At 43.0% G+C, this 21,061-nt stretch overlaps 1 protein-coding gene across 6 annotated transcripts in view; it reads right to left on the bottom strand.

Annotated features, from left to right (window-relative positions):
• The window catches only part of GRIK1 (glutamate ionotropic receptor kainate type subunit 1), a 174,534-nt gene that overhangs the window by 97,277 nt on the left and 56,196 nt on the right, over positions 1-21,061 (bottom strand). Inside the window, exon 1 of one of the 6 annotated variants that reach the window (XM_080376542.1) lies at positions 14,404-20,896. The exons of the other annotated variants lie outside the window; for them this stretch is intronic. Within the exon in view, the coding sequence (XP_080232668.1) occupies positions 14,404-14,410 (7 nt within the window). The 5' untranslated portion in view covers positions 14,411-20,896. Of the gene's footprint in view, positions 1-14,403; positions 20,897-21,061 lie in introns of those variants that run through there. 6 annotated transcript variants of the gene reach the window in all.

Below are 21,061 nucleotides of genomic sequence, written 5' to 3'. Positions count from 1 at the left end.
CAACTTTTTCCCCTTTATTCAGCAACATGGGTATTTAACCCCATATGCATGTTCTTTAGTATTACATTGGTTTCAGTAAGTCAAGAAATAAGCTATTACAGCCAAACCCTGATATTTGAACTCTTGCTGAGTGATGCAGATGTGGCAAAGTGGCTGCTCAGGTTTACCGTGTTAACACACCCTTTCTTCCCTTTATGTTTTGCTTAGTTATTTTGTGCCTTCTAAATGGTAGTACCTGCTGGGCATGAGACTGATCTCAGTATCACTGAAGTTTCTTAGGCTACCCCTCCCTGTTCACCATCCCAGATGATTTACCCCCAACATACACTAAAGATGATAAGTGAGCCAGGCTTGTTGATTATTGTATTTAAAAGATGCACACAGTGCAGGAAGCATAGCAAACATAGAGATGTCCCTAACAGAGATGTTTTCTCTAACATGCAAACCTGGAGCATCACCAATGTGCACGCCACCTGAGGATGGACAAGCCTCCAAAGACCTGGGTGCCTGCAGACTGGTGAAAGTTTCATATGACATGAGTCACACAGAGAGAGGGTTTTTTCCCCAAGGATGTGACACTTGACAGAGTGCTATATGATTTTTAAAAACAGATACAGTTTTAAAGACCATAAGCCAGAATGCTACCCTTTGAATGGTTGTCATTTATTCAAATCAACCCTGAGTGCCTTTCTGAGTAACACAGAAGTTATCGGCCCCACTTTTGAGGTAAGGGGATGAAATTCTGCTGCTTGTTTATTATGGAAGATAGGTGTGGATCCTCTAATGATCCTACCTGGCCTGAAACGTTATGAAATTCTAAAGGCAATAATAAATCATACTGGAGATCTCAAATAAGAGGTAGGATGCTTCTATGTGACAGGCAAGCTTTCACAGTTATGTATGTCACAACAAACTGGATAACAGAATTATAGACACATGTCGTTTTCACTTGGTGACAAAACAAGCATTGCTTCTAACTATGTATGTTTTCTTTGAGATACTGAACATTGAAGAATGGTCAAATTAACAACTGCAATACATTTTCTATGTAAATTAAATGCTGTGTAGATGACACTTCTAGTGATTATAGCTCTCTACGTGACATATGTTTAATGATTTAGATTGGCTCCTGTTGAGAGGGATTTAATTTAAGGCACTTATGGCATTGGGCTCAAATTATTTGCAAGGGTTGATTGAAGCTTACGTTTTACCCTGAAGCTTGTGTTCAGCTAAGGATCATCCGCTGAGTACATTTCATTTATCTCTTGCAGGATCTAAACTGTGGGCTTTTGCCACAGTTTTCTCTCTGTCCGTATTCTTTAACCAGTTTCCAGGACAATCAGCCATTGTTGTAAAATCAGATGTGACAACAAAATTGTTGTATTCTTGTATTTGATTTTTTTAATTATTTAAGCGTTAGGTCTGCAGTTTTTAAAGCCCCCACATCTATTTCCTTCAGCAACCAGTTTTGGATACCTAGTTCCCATTAAAATTAGCAAGAAATGGTCAACCAGCCCCTTAAGAAGCTTTTAAACTCTCCACTTTTCTGTCTATCTGTATAACTGCTCAACAATGAACTGATGGTTGTAGGAACCTGCAGATTCAGAAGTGTCACCATCAAATTTGGTAGCAACTTAAACTTAATCTGCAGTATGTAGCTACCAGTAACCTTCCCTGTGATATTATCTCCCCATGTTGATAAACTCCACTAAGCAGTGTTTCGCAGCCATACGTTCTCCATAAAACATCTGCAGATGCACATCTATTGCTGGAATGACATGGGAGCCAAGTGCATAGCTTTCACTGAAGTTGTTTGAGTGTGAAAGTATTATTTGGATCCAATATATAAAGGTCTTCCATTAACTTTTTTGGCCTTTGGATTGGCCCCTCAGCATTCACTGGGCTGGCTCTTATTAACAGTAATGATTGTTAAATCCAGGGGGAGGGTGGGGAATACAGAGTGCAGATGAGAGTAAATAATCAAAATGAATGTGTAATTTCCCTGTAGCACAATGCCAGCTGGCTCGGAAAAGGCCGAGGGCAACTCAATGGTTATTTCATTATTGTTTGAATTCTGGAAGGTGCTCTCTAGATTTGTCAGGTAGCTGGCTATTCTGTTCTGGTTTCTAGGAGCTCTGTGGAGCGGGTTACTCTTCCAGGACCCTATTAGTGCAGGCTCTCCAAATGTTCAGAGGGTGGTGTGGGCCCTTGTGCATGGTAGTCCCTTAATGCATAGGGGGAAAAAAAATCCACCTGATGGCTGCTTGTACCGGTTGTGGTAGGGTGATGGCATTGGGAGGGAGTGCAACACAGAAACTCGAACTGCTGCACTGCTTAGTCTTGACCAAATAATAACCATGAAGCTTGGAGCACTTTGCATCTAAATCACATCGTTTGTGCCAATGACCCTTTTTCTTATAAAACCCAGCCCATACAGAGAAGACTTGCACTCCTTACTAACCCAGAAACATTCAGAAAACACTCTTTTTCCTTAGGGAGCAGCAAGCTAGCTAGCTTAAGGTCTGTGCATCACAGAAACCCACTACAGGTAGCACGCAGGACTGGCATGAGCCCACTGCAGGGATCTGCAATTCCCATTGCTAAAGCCATTGCTGCAGTCTGAGTCCATGTACCAGTACAGGCTCTGACTCGGATCTAGGATGCCCTCTCTGCTGGCTTGAAGCTAATTATGCATATCTTCTAGGTATATCACATTTCTTGCACGTGGTACAGGTACATCCAGCTAAAACAGATGTAAAATATAGACTGAATGCTCAGCGAAACCCTAACAGAAAGCCACCTGTGACTTAAAAGAGTATTAAATAGAAATTAGCTTAATGATTTTGAGAGGAGAGCAAACACTAAGCATTTTTAGAAAAACAAGAATAGTTTGCACACATTGCATGTGAAATTTCATGCTTTTCAGTGTGTGGATGTCTTGTAAACTTTCACTTTGTTTTTTCTTTGCTCCCTAATGTTTATTACATTTCCCCTTGACAAAATATGGAGTATTTTCTGGGACACACCGTTGACTTTATATTCACTGTATCAAATAACAATCCTTGAAATATTAAATGGTTTCAGACAATTAAAATAGAGCCTATAGTTTTATGGTATTAATTATAAATTAAAAGAAATACAAGTTATTATATTATGGCACCTCCTGGATAGTCACTGGTGGAAGTACTCCTGCTAGGGAGTTTGGAGTCACCCCATTAGGTGATGCTTTGCTCGGTCCTGGTCCTGGAAAAGTAACTTGCAATTCTGAGGATAGGCACTGACTTTCATTGTGCCTCAAGAAAATGGGGGGCCCAGGTAATAATACAGAGAACTGGTAAAACTGAAGTATCAATTGCATATAAATAGCGAGTGTGTAATAAATTATTCCACTAAACTAAAAAGATATCTTTCTCAGAACATTTTGCTGAATACATAAAACATAATCATACTAGCCTCCAGAATATTATTTAAAATAATGTAAATCAGAAATGCTGAATCCAAAAGCCAGCTCCCTAAAATCAAACAAACTGCAACTGTAGGCAAGAGGTTTGGAGTAGGCTGTGGGTATGAAAATCTGAATCTCACTGTTCCCATTTATACTGGAGTTCTGACTTTTGACTTGCCTAGAAGTAGAGTTCAGCTACAAATCGGGATCTGAGCATAGATGTGGACTGAAAAGAAGATATAAAGCTATTAATATAACTCTTCTTTTAAAAAACCTATATATATATTTCAATAATTTCTTCTCTTCAAATTGTTTGATATATGAAGAATGCAATGCATAAAATTGCCATGTCAGGAATTCAATCACATTGCTAGTACTTTCAGACAACACATGCATTGTTCATAATCATGGGATATTCTTTTCTTAATCTCTGCCTTCATATGGTTAATCCTGCCAAAAATAATACCAGTTGATCTTGACAGGCTTTCAACATGTAGTTTTAGTGTGCCAAAAAATGATTTCTCAGATTATTTAAATAATTTTTTGAACTCAGGGAAAAATGAGAGTTTGCGACCTTTGGAAGAAGGGGCAGGCAACTCAGGAGGACCACAAGGATGTCACGAGGTTATGCGGGGAGAAAATCAGAAGGTCCAAAGCCCAGCTAGAACTTAATCTGGCTACTGCGGTAAAAGGCAATAAAAAATGTTCCTATAAACTGGATGTGGCAGGGAGGGAAACATAGTGACAAAGTCTGAGGAAAAGGCTGAGGTACTTCATGCCTACTTTGCCTCAGTCTTTAACCATAAGACCAGTTGTTCTCTGGGTGCCCAGCCCCCTGAGCTGGAAGACAGGGACAGGGAGCAGTTGAGTCACCATCCATGGAGGTATTTGAAAGATGCGGCACTTAGGGACAGGTTTAGCGGTGGACTTGTCAGTGCTAGGTTAATGGTTGGACTCAGTGATCTTAAAGGTCTTCTCCAACCTCAATGATTCTATGATTCTACAAAATTGGCCCTTCATGAACTCTGGCAGATGTTTTTTCTCTATTGTGGCTAGATTTTTGTCATCTGCATTATTTTGTGAGCAGAGGTAGACTGAAGGTTTGAATTCTAGAAAAGGCAGTAAAAATATATTACTAAGCATTTACAATTCATTTTTGTTCAATAAAACTTCAGCAGTAAGCTGAATAACCTTATTAATGTAAGAAACTGCTGTTGGTCCTTGCTACATTTCATTCGATGTCTGAGAATTCGCAAAAATAAAAAGCGGAAAAAGAAAAAGGTCATAAAAAAATTTCTGACTGACAAATTCCTGTTTCCTTAATATTTTGTTTATTTTTATCATGTGCTGTCTGGTTAGCTTATAAAGCGTAATCTGGATCTTTTCAAAGGTGTGTACATCTTTAAAATCTTCTTCTGTAGAAGATAGAAGACTTTTTAAATAGCAAATGAGCCCAGATGGCATGTATTCAAGAAGTCTGGGGGGAAAAAACAGCAGAAGAGCAAAGTAGCTGAGCTGCTAACAAAATATGCAGTTTCTCATTAGCGTAGGAATCATTACCACAAGACTCGGAGGTAGCAAACATTGTTCTGTTGTTTTTCTAAGAAAGGTGCTTGGGACTGATATTGAGAATTACTAGTGAATTCACTACTTAGAAGATCGATTGAAAGGATAAATAATGATAAGGGATTTATAAAAGAGTTGATGACAATTACCTGTGTTATATATATTTAATGATTAATTTAAAAATGAAATTAATTACATTAGGTCTTGCTATTCAGAAAGGACACCTCAAAGCTACTGGGAATAATGTCTTGAAAATATTGGTGCCGCATGCAGCAAAAGTCAAAAAAGAAAATGGAGTGGAGAGTTTTAGAGAAGAAATACAGTCCAGAACAGACAATGCTCCTTATAGCAGGGCACAAGTTCACGCCATGGGCCCTATCTTTTCAGATCAAGAAAAATGACCACAGATCCCTCTGGCTCCTGTGGCATCTAAAGCCCAACTTTGTGCAGTTAGCAGAGCGCAACCCCATTTTGACTTGGAGCAGCAGAGGTGAGCCCTGCAGCCTGCTTGGCATCACTGCAGGACGTCCACTCCACCTGCCTGGGGCAGCCCCAGAACAAGAGCAGCAGCACTTCTGCACCATAGCAGGTACACTCTCTGCCCTTAGGAGGGAGTTTTGCAGCCTTCTGTTTCAGGACAGCAGCTCCAACCTAACAGCTTGCCCGTCATCCACAGCAGAAGACAAACAAAGCACCCGGTGCAGCTGTGATTGCCGGTGCACGTGCTTTGCCATGGCCAGAAGTGTACCGTGTGCTCAGCCACCATGCCACAAGCTGTGCTCTTAGCAGCAAGTAATCACAGAATCATAGAGTCATAAAATGGTTTGGGTTGGAAGGGACCTTAAAGACCATCTGCTTCCAACTCCCATGGGTATGGGCACCTTCCACTAGACTAGGTTGCTCAAAGCCCCATCCAGCCTGGCCTTGGACACTTCCAGGGATGGGGCACCCACAGCTTCTCTGGGCAACCTGTGCCAGTGTCTCACCATGCTCACAGAAAGGATTTCTTCCTAATACCTAATCTAAATCTACCCTCTTTCAGTTTAAAATTGTTACTCCTTGTCCTATCACTACACTCCCTGTTAAAGATTCCCTCCCCAGCTCTCCTGTAGGCCCCTTTAGGTACTCGAAGGCCACTGTAAGGTATCCCCAGAGCCTTCTCTTCTCCAGGCTGAACAACTCCAACTCTCTCATCCTGTCCTCAAAGGAGAGATACTCCAGCCCTCAAAATATCTTTTTGGCCCTCCTCTGGACCCACTCAAGCAGGTCTATGTCCTTCTTATGCTGAGGGTCCCAGAGCTGGATGCAGTGCTCCAAGTGGAGTCTCATGAAAGCAGAATAGAGGGGGAGCATCACCACCTTCAGCCTGCTGGTCATGCTTCTTTTGATGCAGCCCAGGACATGGTTGGCTTTCTGGGCTGCAAGCACACATTGCTGGCTCACATCCCACTTTTTATCCACCGATAACCCCAAATGAAAGTTTCTCCTTAGTTGGTAGAGAGTCCCTCCACACGCTTGTTGGACAGATCTGGAATTTGTTAACAAACCCTCACTTGGCTCTGAAAATCAGGTTCTTACTATGTTGGAGGTTGCTTTTATTCTGCCCAATATCCCTGCTACTGGAGATGATGCAGGAGGAGGGAACCGGAGAAGCACACGTGGCTGCGCCCAGTGTGACACCGGCTGCAGCTCTGTCCCATGTGCCACCCTCAGGGTGCCGTGGTAATTTCTGACAGCAGTGACAGCTGGGAGCAGGCTGCCTGCCAGCTGCAGAGGTGCTGCAGCTGCACCTCCTACTGTCATGCCTTCCGCCAAAGGCAGTGTGAAAAGTGAAAAAGGATGAAAGGAAGAAAAAGAAGAAAAGGAAGAGGAAGAGGAAGAAGGGAAAAGAAAACTAAAAGGGTGGTAAAAGGATTTACGATGAGAGTGGTGAAACACTGGAACAGGTTGCCCAGAGAGGTGGTAGGTGCCCTATCCCTGAAACATTCAAGGTCAGGTGGGACAGAGCTCTAAGCAGGACACCTAGTTGAAGATGTTCCAGCTATGTATTGCAGGGGGGTTGGACTAGATGACCTTTAAAGGTCCTTTCCAACCCAAACAATTCTGTGATGCTAAGATTCTATGACTCTAGGAAAAAGGAAAAGGAAAAAAAAAAGGAAAAAAAGAAAAAAAAAAGGGAAAAGGGAAAAGGAGCAGCACGGCAACACACTGCATTAGCTATACGCCAACTGGGCTCCCAGCTGAGACACTTGCATGGGTTTTCCACTAAAGAAGTGAGCAAGGAGGAGGCCACACGTCAGGGGACAAGTCCTCAGGAGTCTTGTCCTGAGGAGGACAAAGCTGCATGATCCCTCTTTCCCATTTTTGGATGTAAATGGATCACACTTATAATGCCTAAGAGTTCTTATTACCGCAGACGCCTCCTCTTGAAAGCTGTGTGTGGAGCCCACACATTTAATCATGTCCATCCCATCAGGATGTGACAAAACCTTTCTCCTTGCCTAATGTGGCAAATGTTTTACTTCAGCAGTGATCTCTTTTAACCCTTCCATGTGTACCCTATGAAAAAACAGCTTCCTTGTTTAAGGCATTTTCTGGCAATTAAAAAAAATATAGAAATTAATCTCTTTCTCTGAAAGCCCCATGAAATGTTTGTAAATGTTTTAGTGTGGACATCATGCATTTTTTTATAAAGCTTGTAAAAATTAATTTCATTATATTTTTGTCTTGGAAGGTATCTTGCCATATGCCCTACATAAAGCCAAATGAATTTAGGAAATGGTGACATGAATTTTACCTAAATTTCTCTATGACATTCATCAAATTCAAAATCAAAAGTTTTTTTCACAAAAGCAACACAATTCATTTTTTTCCTCTTTTTTTTTCACTGAAAATGGAGAGATGTGAAAACTGTCTGAAAAACAGTGGGATACTCTTTTCATGTTATCAGATTTAGTTCTTAGTAAGCCAAGACAGATGACATATTTATAAATTAGTTGCAGAATAAGCTGAATGACACTTTACACAGCAGTCATGGTTGAAGTCCTGGCTCATGGAGGTTTTGTTATCAACATTCAAATGAGTAAAAATTTCATACATGGTTTCTGAAGAAATGTTTTTTCTCTCATTATGCTAGGACTCGTATGTCTAAACTTAATACATGTGACTGTTCCTACTGAGCTCAATGGGACTAAAGTTAAAGCTAAGCCAGTGCATACTTCTTTGCAAGGTAGGTGTTACAGAGCTAAAATATTCTCAACTCTGTAGAAGAGATTTTATGCAGATGGATGCACAGCGTGGGTCTCCAAACCTCAGAAGTTATATGTGTATGCAAAATCAGCCACTTTTTTTCTATATAGGAGGAGGACAATTTCCTCACTTTTTTGGTCTGTGCCTGAGAACATCTTTATCAAGGGCTATTAGAAAAGCCTGACAACACTCCCAGTTCAATGGAAATAATCTACCTTAAAAACTGAGCGCTCGGAAAGCTAGACCTAACTACAGTCTCACTGTAGGAGACGACACTTCGCAGAGCACTGACTGCAGATGACATTAGGAAGGACATTGATAAAAAAAACAATTACTTCACTCTAAAAAGGAAAAAAGAGAACCAGAAAGAAACAAGAAAAGGTTTGGAGTTATGGTACCATAGGTATCTCAAAGATGACAACTGAGCAAGAAGGGTTGCAAAAGTATCTTAAAACATGGTGAAAGGTTTGACTGGAGACAGCCCTCTTTGACAAGCATGTGAAATTTAATGGACTCTACACTTTGCCCACTCTCAGTCACTGCTGACCGGAAGAAAACGCACAGAGGCTGGACATTTCCTTGGTTGTTCTTTTCCATGTTTAAATTACAGCAAAGCTTTTAGTATTAGAAGTAATTTTTTTATTATTATTTTTGACTATGAATGTTCTCTTGATGCCTTTATGATCAAAGGGCCCTTCTACAAAATAGGCACTCATTTCACTAAAGGAGGCAGCTGCTTTGACAACAGTTTGCAGCCACAATTAAGGTATTTAAAAAGCAAACCCAAGCAGAGCACTAAGGAAGTAGGTTTATACCGAGGCTGTATTGGGTTTGCACGGCAAGGTTTTGGTAGGGGGGGGCTACAGGGGTGGCTTTTGTAAGAAGATGCCAGAAGCTTCCCCTGTGAGCCAATGCCAGCTGGCTGCAAGACAGACCCACCACTGGCCAAGGCTGAACCAGTCAGTGACAGCGGTAGCGCCTCTGGTACAGCATATTTAAGAAGGGGGGAAAGCTGCTGTGCAACAGCAGTTGCAGCCAAAGAAAGGAGTGAGAATATGTGAGAGGAACAGCCCTGCAACCCCCCCAAGTCCATGCAGAAGGGACAGTAGGGGCTCCAGGTGCCAGAGCAGAGACTCCCCGCCAGCCCGTGGTGAAGCCCATGGTGAGGCAGGCTGTGCCCCTGCAGCCATGGAGGTTAACGGTGGAGCAGATATCCACCTGCAGCCTGTGGAAGACCCCCCACTGAAGCAGGTGAATGCCCAAAGGAGGCTGTGACCCCATGGGAAGCCCACACTGAAGCAAGCTCCTGGCAGGACTTGTGGACCTGTAGCAAGAGGAACCCAGGCTGGAGCAGGGGAAGTGTGAGGAGTCCTCCTGCTGAGGAGCAAAAAGCAGCAGAAACAATGCGATGAACTGACTGTAACCCCTACTCCCCATCCAACTGCACTGCTGAGGAGGAGGAGGCAGAGAAAATCAGGAGTAAATTTGAGCCTTGGAAGAAGGGAGGGGTTGGGGGCAAGGCATTTGAAGATTTATTTTCTCATTACCCTATTCTGATTGATTGGTAATAAATTAAACTAATTTCCTAAAGTTGAGTCTGGTTTGCCTGTGATGGTGATTAGTGAATGATCTCTCCCTGTCCTTATCTCAACCCATGAGCCTTGCGTTATATTTTCTCTCCCATGTGCAGCAGAAGAGGTGAGTGACAGAGTGGCTTTGGTGGGCACCTGGCATCCAGCCAGGGTCAACCCACCACAGAGGTAAACCATAGTGGACTTTTAAGGGGTATGGCACCTTTCTGTAGATTTGCCGTGTTCCTTATTGTGATTGCAGGGTAACAAGGCTGGGAATGCAGGTGAGGGTTCAGTTTCCTTGAAGGTCTCATACTTTCCACATGCATAAATTAACACTACATCAGCATTATGGTTATTTGCCAGAAAAGGGTTTTCCAGGTTTCCCAGCTTCTGAATATTGCTGATGCAGATACACAGCAAAGAGGCAAATGACATGAAGAAACTACTGTTTTGTCTTTTTATTTAAAACACAGCATGGCTTGAGTTTGCTTTGATGTCCTATTAGTGAGACTGTTTTCTCTCCCTAGCACATGAAATTATATTACAGGCACTGGAAAAAAAAAAAAAAAAAAAAAAAAAACCAAACAAAAACCAACCAAACAAACCACAACAAAACAAACAGAGAAAGTTCAGACAGGGCTGGATGAATGCCATTTTATGGAGCCATGACACTGAGAAAGACAGTAAAGGTCTGCTTCCTTAGGTCTGTCAGAATTTTGCTGTTTGCTGCTCCGCAGAGGCGGCCAGGAGCTGGGCAGCATACCAGCTCTGGCTCTCTGGCTCGCGGCCGCAGCTCAAACACACCAGCATGCATGCCAGCTCGGCAGCACCCGATGGACACGGCTTTGCCATACCTGGTCCCAGGTCCCCAACTTTGTGGCATCAGCACAGGCTTTGCATGCTGAACGGTACTGCACCACGGTACACAAATATGTCTTTATGTGATGATCCAAAATCATGCAGGTGGATTTCCCTAACCGCTTGGTTTGAGTTTTTAACAAAAATGCCTCTCCCTCTTTCCTTTTCTCACCCCTTGTGCTTCCCCCTCCCCGTGTGTGCACATCTGCTCAGCTCAGAGGGCAGCTGGCGCACCCTGCATGGCATGCCCTTCTTCAGCAGAGCATGCTCATATTCAGGCTTCCTACCCAAACAGCAAAGGAAGATCACTCAGTGGCCTGGCAAGGTAACTTAACGGCATTTCTAGCAGAAGCCTCCCTCTGTGCCTGATTTACCACTCCTCAAACAGTCTTAAGAGCTAGAGAGGTCACTGCAGTTGGAAATGCCCCTGGGAGCTTCCCCGGCAACTACAGCATGGCAGGAGTGAGCAAAACGCAGGAAGGCTCTGCCAGCTTATCACGGGGGGCAATGGCTACCACATGCCCCAGGGGGTCTTCACCCTTCTGCCCGGGTGGCCAGAGCCCCCTTTGCAGGACGCAAGCCTGCAGCTGGGGAAGGAGGCAGCAGGGCACTGCCGGCTCCTGCTGCACCCACTGACATTCTCCCTTCCAGAGAGACTTGTAAAGCTTCCCACCTGCTGGCAGCATAGGGGTCTGAAAAACTCCTCAGCCAGAGTGGTGAAAATGGGCTGTGTCTTGGAGGGCAGGGGAGTGCATAGCACAGTGAAGAGTTTAAAAGGGTACACAAAAAACCTTTCCGAATTGAGATACAGCTCCATGCAATTTACCACAATTTAACATGAACAAACAAACAAACAAAACTAATCTCTTGGTGATGGGGCATCTGCAGACTGCTCACAGATGTAAAAAAGGGAGAAACCAGTCTGTGGGCTGACTGCCAAACCATGACCATCTTGCTGATAGATCACGCTGTAGCCATTTTTCCTGCCCCTTCATCTGGCGTTGCTGCTGCTAGTGTCGCATGAAAGCTTTCAGAAATGTGCAGGCACAGAATACTGCAAGCATTAGCACTGGGTGAAGGATGAAGAAGCATAGTCTTCCTCAGCCCTTACCCAGGGAGATCTTTGCTGGTGCCACTTTGACCCTGTGTCTGCCCAGCACATAACGCAATACGTGCTGTAACAAGGTACAGTAAATTGGTGTGAGCGATCTGCCCTGTCAGTATAAATTCACACAGCTGTGCCTGTTCCACCAGCACGGCATTTGCTGTTATATCCTTCGCACATGCCACATAAAACCAAGACTTTTTAGCTTCTCTCTGAGGGCAGGAAGACTCAGAAAAGCCCTCCGTCCATCTGTCAGTCATTTCCATCTGTCCTCACAAAATAACAGCAGCTTTCACGAAGATTATTCCTCTTCTGTGAATTTGGTGAGGAGCAGCTGGTGGGGAGAGAAGAGCAGCAGCCCCCCGGCAGGCAGGGCAGGCAGGGCAGGCAGGGTGGGCAGCCCAGGTACCAGGAGCCCTGCTGAAGCAGAGGATATTAAAGTGGGGAGTGAGGGAAAGGAGGGCTTTGAGAGAAATCTGCTGCCTGTCTGCAGATAACCAGGTTTCATTAGATAACTTTGTTTCAGAAACCTGCAGGAACATGCAGATAGTCAGGTTTCTGCTCACAGGACAATGCCTGGGAGAACATCTACAAAAAGTACTTAGTGGTTCACCACTGTGCATGGGTGAAGTTTTTTGCTCCTGTAGGCTGATGGCAAAGCTCAGCGAGCAGCTATGTGGCTCCATCCAAACTGATAAACACGTTTTCGGTGTTTTAGTTTTCTCTTTTAAGAGCAATTTTCTGCTGGCTTTCTTAATAACTCTTTGACATCACTGTTTTAATAAAATTATCTCATGTTCTGAAACATTTGGATAATGAATTGAGTAATAGAGCTGTCAGCTCTCCGCTCCTCAGCTGACCAGCTGTCACACCAAGGACTGTCTTTTGCAATTGGTAGATGTTGGTTTTGATGTTTAATTCCCGTCTTTCATCAAAAGACTTTCTTTGAAAAGCGTATTTGAAACATGTATGTGTTGGAGATGTTTCTTGTATCTAAATCACCTGCTAGAAGCAACTTGGTTTTCTTGATTGAAGATTTTTTTTAAGAAAGTTTTTTCTTCAAGTTGGGATTTTTGTTATGAAAGTGATTCCTTTGCATTATTCAGACCTGGTGACAATTAATTGCAAAATCTCTGCATAAGAATAGTGCACCTTGTGCACAACATTTCCCTTGTACTGAAATGGCTCAGTGCACCACATGCTGAAGTCCCTTGCCTCTCCCTGTGAGGATCGGTGAGTGGGATGAGGGCAGCAGGAGGCCTTTTGTGTTTAGCATATCTTAATAGGTAGTGGTGGCTGATTGCCACCGCTGTTCCATGATAACTATCTTGGAGTATTTATTCCACAAAAGGGCTAAGATCATTCAGAGTTTGTAGATTAGAGGTGGTAGAAGGACTCTTTTTTTCAGTCACAGAAAAGGACCTCAGACAATACTGTATTAAGCACGGAGGGAGAAGTTAACAGCATGTAGAAATCTGGCAAGTCTTCAGCAGGCTTTGCTAAGGCAGACACAAATTTTGATACATCCATTTTCTTTCTAAACATCAAAAGTCACTCTCAAGCTCCAGTAAGTATGGGGACATGCAGAAGGACAAGCTCTGCTCTATGGGGGGACATGTACAGCAGCAAATAGAACAGTTTCATGAAAATAGAACCATTTTCATGAAAACATGTAGGTATGGTTATGAGCATAATACTGAAGTTAAAACTCGCTGCAAAGCAGCATTCAGAAATTCTCCTAAGAAGATTGGTTTTACATTCTCCTCTGCAAACTGGGCAGAAAAGGAGACAAAAAAATCAGTCTCATTTATGAGGAGCAGACCTACATTTCAGACTCTGCTATAAATATAAAATTGTATATTCTTAAGTGTTCCAGGATTTGCTAGTTGTTTATTCAACATCCAGCAGCACGTTTGAGAGAAGCATTTGAAACAAAGAGGAAATCAGTCAGTCAAGGCTTTGAATTCTTTCTACCTGGGACGATGGTATCCAATCTGAATAATCCTCATGGAAAAAGACAGCGAGTCCTGCCACAGTCCTGCTGGGACCCTGCACCAGCTCCTTGGCCCATGTGTCAGAGGGATGAGGTTCCACAAGGTCTGGGGCAGGTGGATGAAGGCCCTGCTGGTATCTGGTGGATCTAACTGGCCCGATGCCTAGCTGCCCTGTGGCGGCTGTAGGGATGCGCTTGCCACAGCTACCACACCTACCTGTGGTACTGTGTATCTGCAAGAGAGGCCTCCAACTTCCATCCCTGGAGGATTTCAAAACCTGCCTGAAGAAAGCCCTGAGCAGCCTGGTCTGATCCCAGAACTGTCCTGCTTTGGGCAGGAGATTGGACTGGAGAGCTCCCAAGGTCTCCTCCAGCCTCAATGATCCCATTGTCCTATGAACAGCTGGAGAGATTTTCTGGGACAGAAGTTAGCCAGCACAGTTTGGGAAAGTGGCCTTTAGCTGAAAGAATGCAGATGATGTTCCCTTCCAGTGTATTGCATAGGCTCTTCCATTTTTGCATGCACACACATCCTTCTGCACTGCTTTGGTGGTTCAGAACAAATACAGTACTGGTTTGATTGATCTCTTAATATGAGAACATTTATACCAACCTTTCATTGGTCTGCGCTGTGAATCTGGCTCTGCAAATCCCTGCAGTATCCAGCACCTCCTCTACGTGACTGGTAGCAAGGAGTAAACAGAAAGGGCAGAATAGTTTCTGCAGATTAGTTACTTGCAATTGTATTTTTCAAGGATCCATCTCAATGCATAGTTCAGTTCTGAAAAGGGAATATGTATTTTACATATTTTATTTATTCTTTTTCTTTTGTATCGTGGATAGCTTTTGGTTTTCACAAAGGCTGTTATTCCCTTTAATAATATCAGGAAGGATGTAGGAAAGTGGGCAGAACTGCAGTGACTCACTTCCATTTACAGATGCAAACACTGCCTTCCATATTTGTCTGTTCCAGCAATTTGCATTGTGTTTTTGGAGGAAAGTTGTGAGCTTTGCATCTAACTGGTTGTTGCCACCTTCACAGCACAAGGAAGAAAAAATATTTGGATTTCCTGGCTGCTGCCTATGACAGGTAACTATAGAGAGCAGAAGTACCTGGCAGGCAATTCACTATAACACCTCCTGGTTATACACCTGGCTGATATTTGCCTCTAGCTTTTTCTTTTTTGTTCGTTTGGTTTTTTGTTGTTGTTGTTCTGCACAGTCATGTAGAATACAGAAAAAATTGTCAAACAGCATAACATACAAGACAACAGTTGCTTCTGCTTCAGGACAGATAACAACAAAAATGTAGCAAACCAAAATGCCCGAGATGAACAAGGGCCTTTAAACACTACACTGTGAAGTACTTAACTGCAAGTAATTCATGGATGTTCTCCCTTTACCAAATGCCTCTTTTCTGCTTGTGATGGGTGATCAAGAACCATGCGAGCCCTTGCCCTCGGTGTGCTGAAGTGATGTGTGCTTTGATGCTGGTTTGACCATTAGCATACTGGTGCTTCCCTACCCTCCTTCCTCCCTGAGCATGGGGAGGAGGGCATGGAGGCATTAGTTTCCCAGGAGTGGGGAAAGTAACCTGCTAGACCAGACAGCACATTGCAAGGTTATGAGTATTTGGAGTGAGTTGTAGGCACTGCTCTAACTTGGAGGAGAAAAGGCAAGCAGCTCTGTATGTCAAATGAAGTCTCTGGGTTTTGTTTCTGTAAGGATGAGCGTCATGGCTGCTGAGATACAGAGCAACTGTGCATGCAACTGCATGCTTAAGGCAGGCTTGCCTTGCTGTGCATGCGATGGTGAGATAAAAGTCATGCTGTTGCTAAACTAAGCTTTTATGGCAACAAACTCTCCTGGATCCGCTCTGATGGTGCATCTGTATACTGCATCATCCCCACTCAGACTCATTGTACATGTTGGAGAAGCCTTCCAGGGTCTTATCCTTGTACGCCACATAAAACTATTCACAGCTAGTTCATGTCTATTCATGGTTAATTCCCCGTTATGTATATAAAGCGCTGCCAATACACACCAGTTTGTGTTCCACTGGAGGGCCTATAGTTGAACATAAATACTGAAACTCATTATAATTAAACTCCTTAAAATCGCTGAGTAACTGTCTGTCCTGGTACTGTGTGCATACATACAGGATTTTCTCTGTTATTAATAAGCCACTGTATCTGAAATCCCACCAGATATGTCTGAATGATGACAGAAATGGTGAAACTGAAGTTGTACGTGCTCTCAAGGGAATCATTTTAGGCACAAAGGAGGAAGTAACCTTCAATAATGTTTATGCATGTCATCCATTATTACAATAGTTAAGTGCTATGGTTATCCAGTGCCAGAGAAAAGCAGGCTTAGGGGACTTGGTGTGGCTTTGATACAAATAGCAAAAAGCCATTTGCCTCTTTAGTGTTGAAATTGTTTTTACACCCTGACTAAGTTGGCCCATATTAACCAATATGCCAGATGGATATAGGAAATGCCTTAGATTTTATGGCGCTTTACAACTTGCAAATTACCCAAACCTATTTGCTAGAAATTATTCGAGATATTAAGGCCTCTATTTTCAGAATTAGCTTCAAATTCTGTGCCTGCAAATAATTACAGGTACAATTCACAGTAAATAGTTGCAAGGGCATTTTCTGATATGTAGATCTCTGCCTACCTGATTATGCCGCAAAAAGATGGCTATGTGCTATGAAATGTTCCCAGGGTAATCTGTCTCTGGCAAATTTCTTCCATGAAACTGGAGCCTGAGCTGAAGTCCTCTCAAAAAACCCAAAGTTAAGAAGTGATTATACGATTACTGTTTATCTTTGTGGAGCACAGCTTTAAAAATGTTTCTTTAAATATATTCTTTATTGTCATCATCATTTCCCTGGGGTCCGCTGCATGGGCAAACTTATGGTCCATCACCTAAAAATGTCAGTGTGATGCCTTTGGTACACATAAGAAAGATAGATCTTCCTTAATGTTGTTATAAAAACTGTTTTCATGTTCCAGCATTTGGATTTATGAAGCATAGTGTATATGTATTATATAAATTTCTTTAAAGTAGTAGACCTACAAAAAGTAAATAGGGCTACCATTAAGTAAGAAAAAAAAAAAAAAAAGATGTTAAAGGAGGCAAAGCATCACGGATTTTATAAGGCTTAATTTCCAACCTGCTCCTTGGGCTTGAGACAGTTTACATCTAAATCTTAGGGTGAAGAGGTTATTTAGATTAATTCCAAATTTCTGCTTACAGTGAGCCACTGCTAAGGCAGTGTGCCCTCTGGAAGCAGTGGGTATGTGGGTGTGAGCGACTGAACTGAAATGTCTGAGATGTGTACAGTCAGATTTTGGTATGTTGTGGAACTATAAACTGATAAAGCTGTGAGTTTTATATATAAAAATCTGCAAATAATTTTTACTATCTATTATCGTCTCAGTGTGCTATCTCTCTCCTCAGCTGCCTAGAAAAAGCATGTGGTTTCTTGATCTTTGTTGCAGAAGCCCATGGCTGCAGTTGTAAGCTCTGGTCAGATTTCTAACGATTTTCAGGAGGAATTTTTTATATGTGTAACTGGAAGTTAAATATCTGCTGCAAGAAAGAGTGCCTAACTGTATCCCGGCAGCCACACACACACCGAGGCAGGACAAAGCTTGGGAACCTGGCATATTGCCGACATGCCATCTAAAGCCAGTCTTAGTGAAAAATGATCCTCTGTGCCAATGAAAAAACATCAGCTTGACAGAGATTTTAATGGATAATGGCACTGGGGAAAGTCAGTGGTGGAAAAACATTTAGCGTGTCCAGTAGCCCAGAGACTCTCATTCACCGGGGGAGTGAGGCTCCAGTGTCCTAGGCAGATGGAGCAAAGCCTTCAGCCTGGGTCTTCTGCCCCTCCTGTAGTAAATGCTCCTACTGATGCCACTTTTTTCATAAAGTTCCACAAGGGAATGTTTTGTCAAAAACATCTGACACGGAATGATTATCACTGCCCCCGAAACTGTGGCCAGCTGGCAATTCAGGAAATTACAACGTTCAAATTTCTTGGTCATGATTCATTGGGCCAGGGCTATTCCCAGTTCTTCTACTCATTGAGATGTCCTCTGATTTTGGTTGGGTTTGGCAGTAGGGAAAAGATATTTCAGACAGACTGTGTTTGTAACCTTAGATGGTTGCAGGTAAGTGGCTATGGCAACTCAACCTCCCCACCCTGCCTTATGGGCCAGCCAGGTTTAGTGCCTGCAGCTGCAACCACGTTGCTCACCTGGAAATGCCCATGTCTGCTTTCTGCATAAGGGGAGAGACAGTCTGCACCCCCTTCAAAGCAGCAGTGTTTAATATACAAATATTAACAGCCCTGACAAGTTTTTCCAGCTACACTATGGCTCCATAGTGCAGGGAAAGTGAAATATGGATGGAGCTAATGTTTATTTTTCCCTGCCCTGTGGAGCCACTGTGTAGCTGGAAAAACTTGTCAGGGCTATTAATTCCCTTGGAGTAAAATAAAAGGTCATTTTTAAAAATGTAAATTATGACATTCTTAATCATTCAGGTGAGTAAGTATGCCAGCAGTGAGTTACTAAGGTAGGAATAGGATGCTTCCTAATAAACACTGAAGAGCAGAGAGATTCCCTCCACTAAGTGATGCAGCATTCAGATTTATTAAAAGGTTCTCTAGTCAAAATCACCTTGTAATTTCTGACATAACCTCTTTACTGGCATCTGCAAACTACTCGTAATGACCAGGGCCCAGCTTTATGGACTAATTAACTTATGAAAATAAGAATTTTATTTCCTACTGAGCTTCCATTCTAAAACTTGGTCCTGTCTTTGCTTTCAAATTGGGTGACACTTTATTTTTCCAGAGAAGGTTGTAGCTACCATGAAATTTAATGCAAATATCATGGTACTGACAAAGAGATTGTAATATACATACATACAAGCTTGCATAATGGCACATACCATAAATATACTATGCATTTTCTAGGACAAGTTATCGTAGGGCAGGATGTGGTGGATGGATTCTAACTGTAATCTCAATTGAAATATTTGGAGTGGGACTTTGCTAACATTTTTTGCTATGTCTTCCATTTGGTACTTCTAGAGAATGCCAAACAGGAGAGACTTCTGGGAAACAGTTCTGAAATCAATAAAAAAATGTGTGAAATAAGTAGGAATTCTATCCAGAAAGGAGAGGGAATTAATGTTTTATTCAAACTTTCAAAAAATCATTCTAAACCATAGGCTAAACTTTCTTCAAAGTTAAGGTTCCAGAAAGCTTGCACTGACTGAGAACATAAATGGAAAGGATTTACGGAAATATGCAAATATAGTGAAGGTTACAGTTCCTTCTGCAACGTTGCCTGCATCTGTGAGCAAATAATAATGTGTCTCTGTTGTCCAGAAGCACTGTTGCCATCTCTTGAAAAGATGAAGAAAATCTGACTTCATAGGTGATAACTGACAGATAATGTCTTTAGGCTTTTTGATGGCTGTGAACTCTGTCTCTCCATCGCTAATGAAGGTAAAAACTGACAGCCCCACAGAGGTGTTATGGTCATACAAGCTTCTGTCATGGGGAGAAGCAGCTCTCATGCCAGTGTGTCGCAAAGTCAGCTTGTTAAATAGAAATTAATTCTCCTCTTTTAGCTATTCTGAATTTAGGATGGACAGAATATGAGAAAAAGAAAAGAGGTCTGCTAGGCGTATGTGAACCGTTGCTTTGAAATTAATTTTTTCACAAATTCATGTAGTGTTTAATTTTGTACACTTTCAGCCAAACCTCCCCCAAAGGCAGGCTGAGTTCTGAGTGCCCAAAACAAGCAAGGATTTGCCTCTTGGTACTGTAATGAGATGAAGCACCACAACAAGCAGTGTGTCTTGAAACCTGACAGCTATTGACAAAAACAGCTATAAAGCACTTAAAAAGAGCAACACTGAGATAACTCAGCAAGCAGCATGTGGCAATGCCACAGAGGCAACTCATGAACAGTTGCATTTAGTCAGGTTCTGTTGGCCCACGTAGTGGCAGGATGCTTCATCCTCTTCTGAAAGTGATGAGAATAAATCTGCATAGGATTGCCTTTGGAGGTGGTGGGAGAAAAGGGAACGGGACATACTCCCTAAGTTCCGCAGAAGCAGGTCTGATTATAGCTTCAGAAGACAAGTCAAGGCCAAGGCAGTAATCTGCCATATATCCCTCGCAAGGACTGCATCCATCCTTTTCTTGTGTGGTCTCTCTGACATGTCCTTCAGACTGCAGCTTCCCTCCTCTGAGCTCATGTCCAGCCCAAACGCCTGAGGGGTGGCCTCGGCAGCCTGGCTCCTGCACCAGACCTCGGCAAAGAGCAACGCAAGGCTTGGGGCACACGGGGAAGGAAAGATGCAGACAGAAAAAGAAATTTTTGCTTCTCTGACATTCAAATTAGCTCTGCCAACATGTGGAGACACAAGGATGCATTGTTGGCAACCTCAGCTGCATATAGAGAAATTGCAGCGGTATTTATTAGCTGGCATCCTGGTGGAAGGACCTTGTGACAAAGGACAAGAAAAAAGCTGGGGTACCTGATGCTTTGCTTTGCCTCAGTTTTCAGCAATAAGACCTGCCACTTCATCTTCCAGTTTCCTGAGCCTATGCAAAGTACGTGGGAGTGTAGCACTTCCCTTTGCAAGGGAAGGAGGAGTTAGGCATTGTAGTGGAATGAAGCTGGGTTAATCAGCATTGATAATACACAGCTGTGGGCTGGCTTCAGGGGTGTCGGGTTGGCTGATGTAGATCAGGTGCAGCTGTGGCTGGTGCTGTTAAGGGGTTGGGCAGCCAAGGAAGAGGGAGCAGCCAAGGAATAAGAGAGAGAGAGGAAGAAGTAAGAGGAGAGAGAACAGATGCCCTGGATTAGGAGAGACAAGGAGAAGGCAGCAGAGGGACTGGTATGAAGGGTATACTGATATGAGATGGTAAGAGACCTTGTTGCAGCTTGATAGTTTGGAGAGTGCTGCGATAAGGCATCGCTTAGGCCAATGAGGCATGATCAACAAGCCCAGAGGGGCTGTGTCTGAGGGTGCTAGGCAAGCTGGGTGATGCCATTGCAAGGCCTTTTTCCATCGAGCAAGAAAGAGCATCTGGGTAAGTATAAGCTGGTCAGCCTCACCTTAGTCCCTGGGAAGGTTATGGAGCAAATCTGTCAGGAAGCTATTCCCAGCTACATGAGGGACAAGAAGGTGGTTGGGAGCAGCCAGAAATAAAATCCTTCCTCTCTGCCCC

The sequence above is a fragment of the Falco punctatus genome, assembly GCF_963210335.1.
Source record: "Falco punctatus genome assembly, chromosome: 2".
Taxonomy (NCBI): Eukaryota; Metazoa; Chordata; class Aves; order Falconiformes; family Falconidae; genus Falco; species Falco punctatus.
This window is presented reverse-complemented; position numbering and strand designations above follow the sequence as displayed.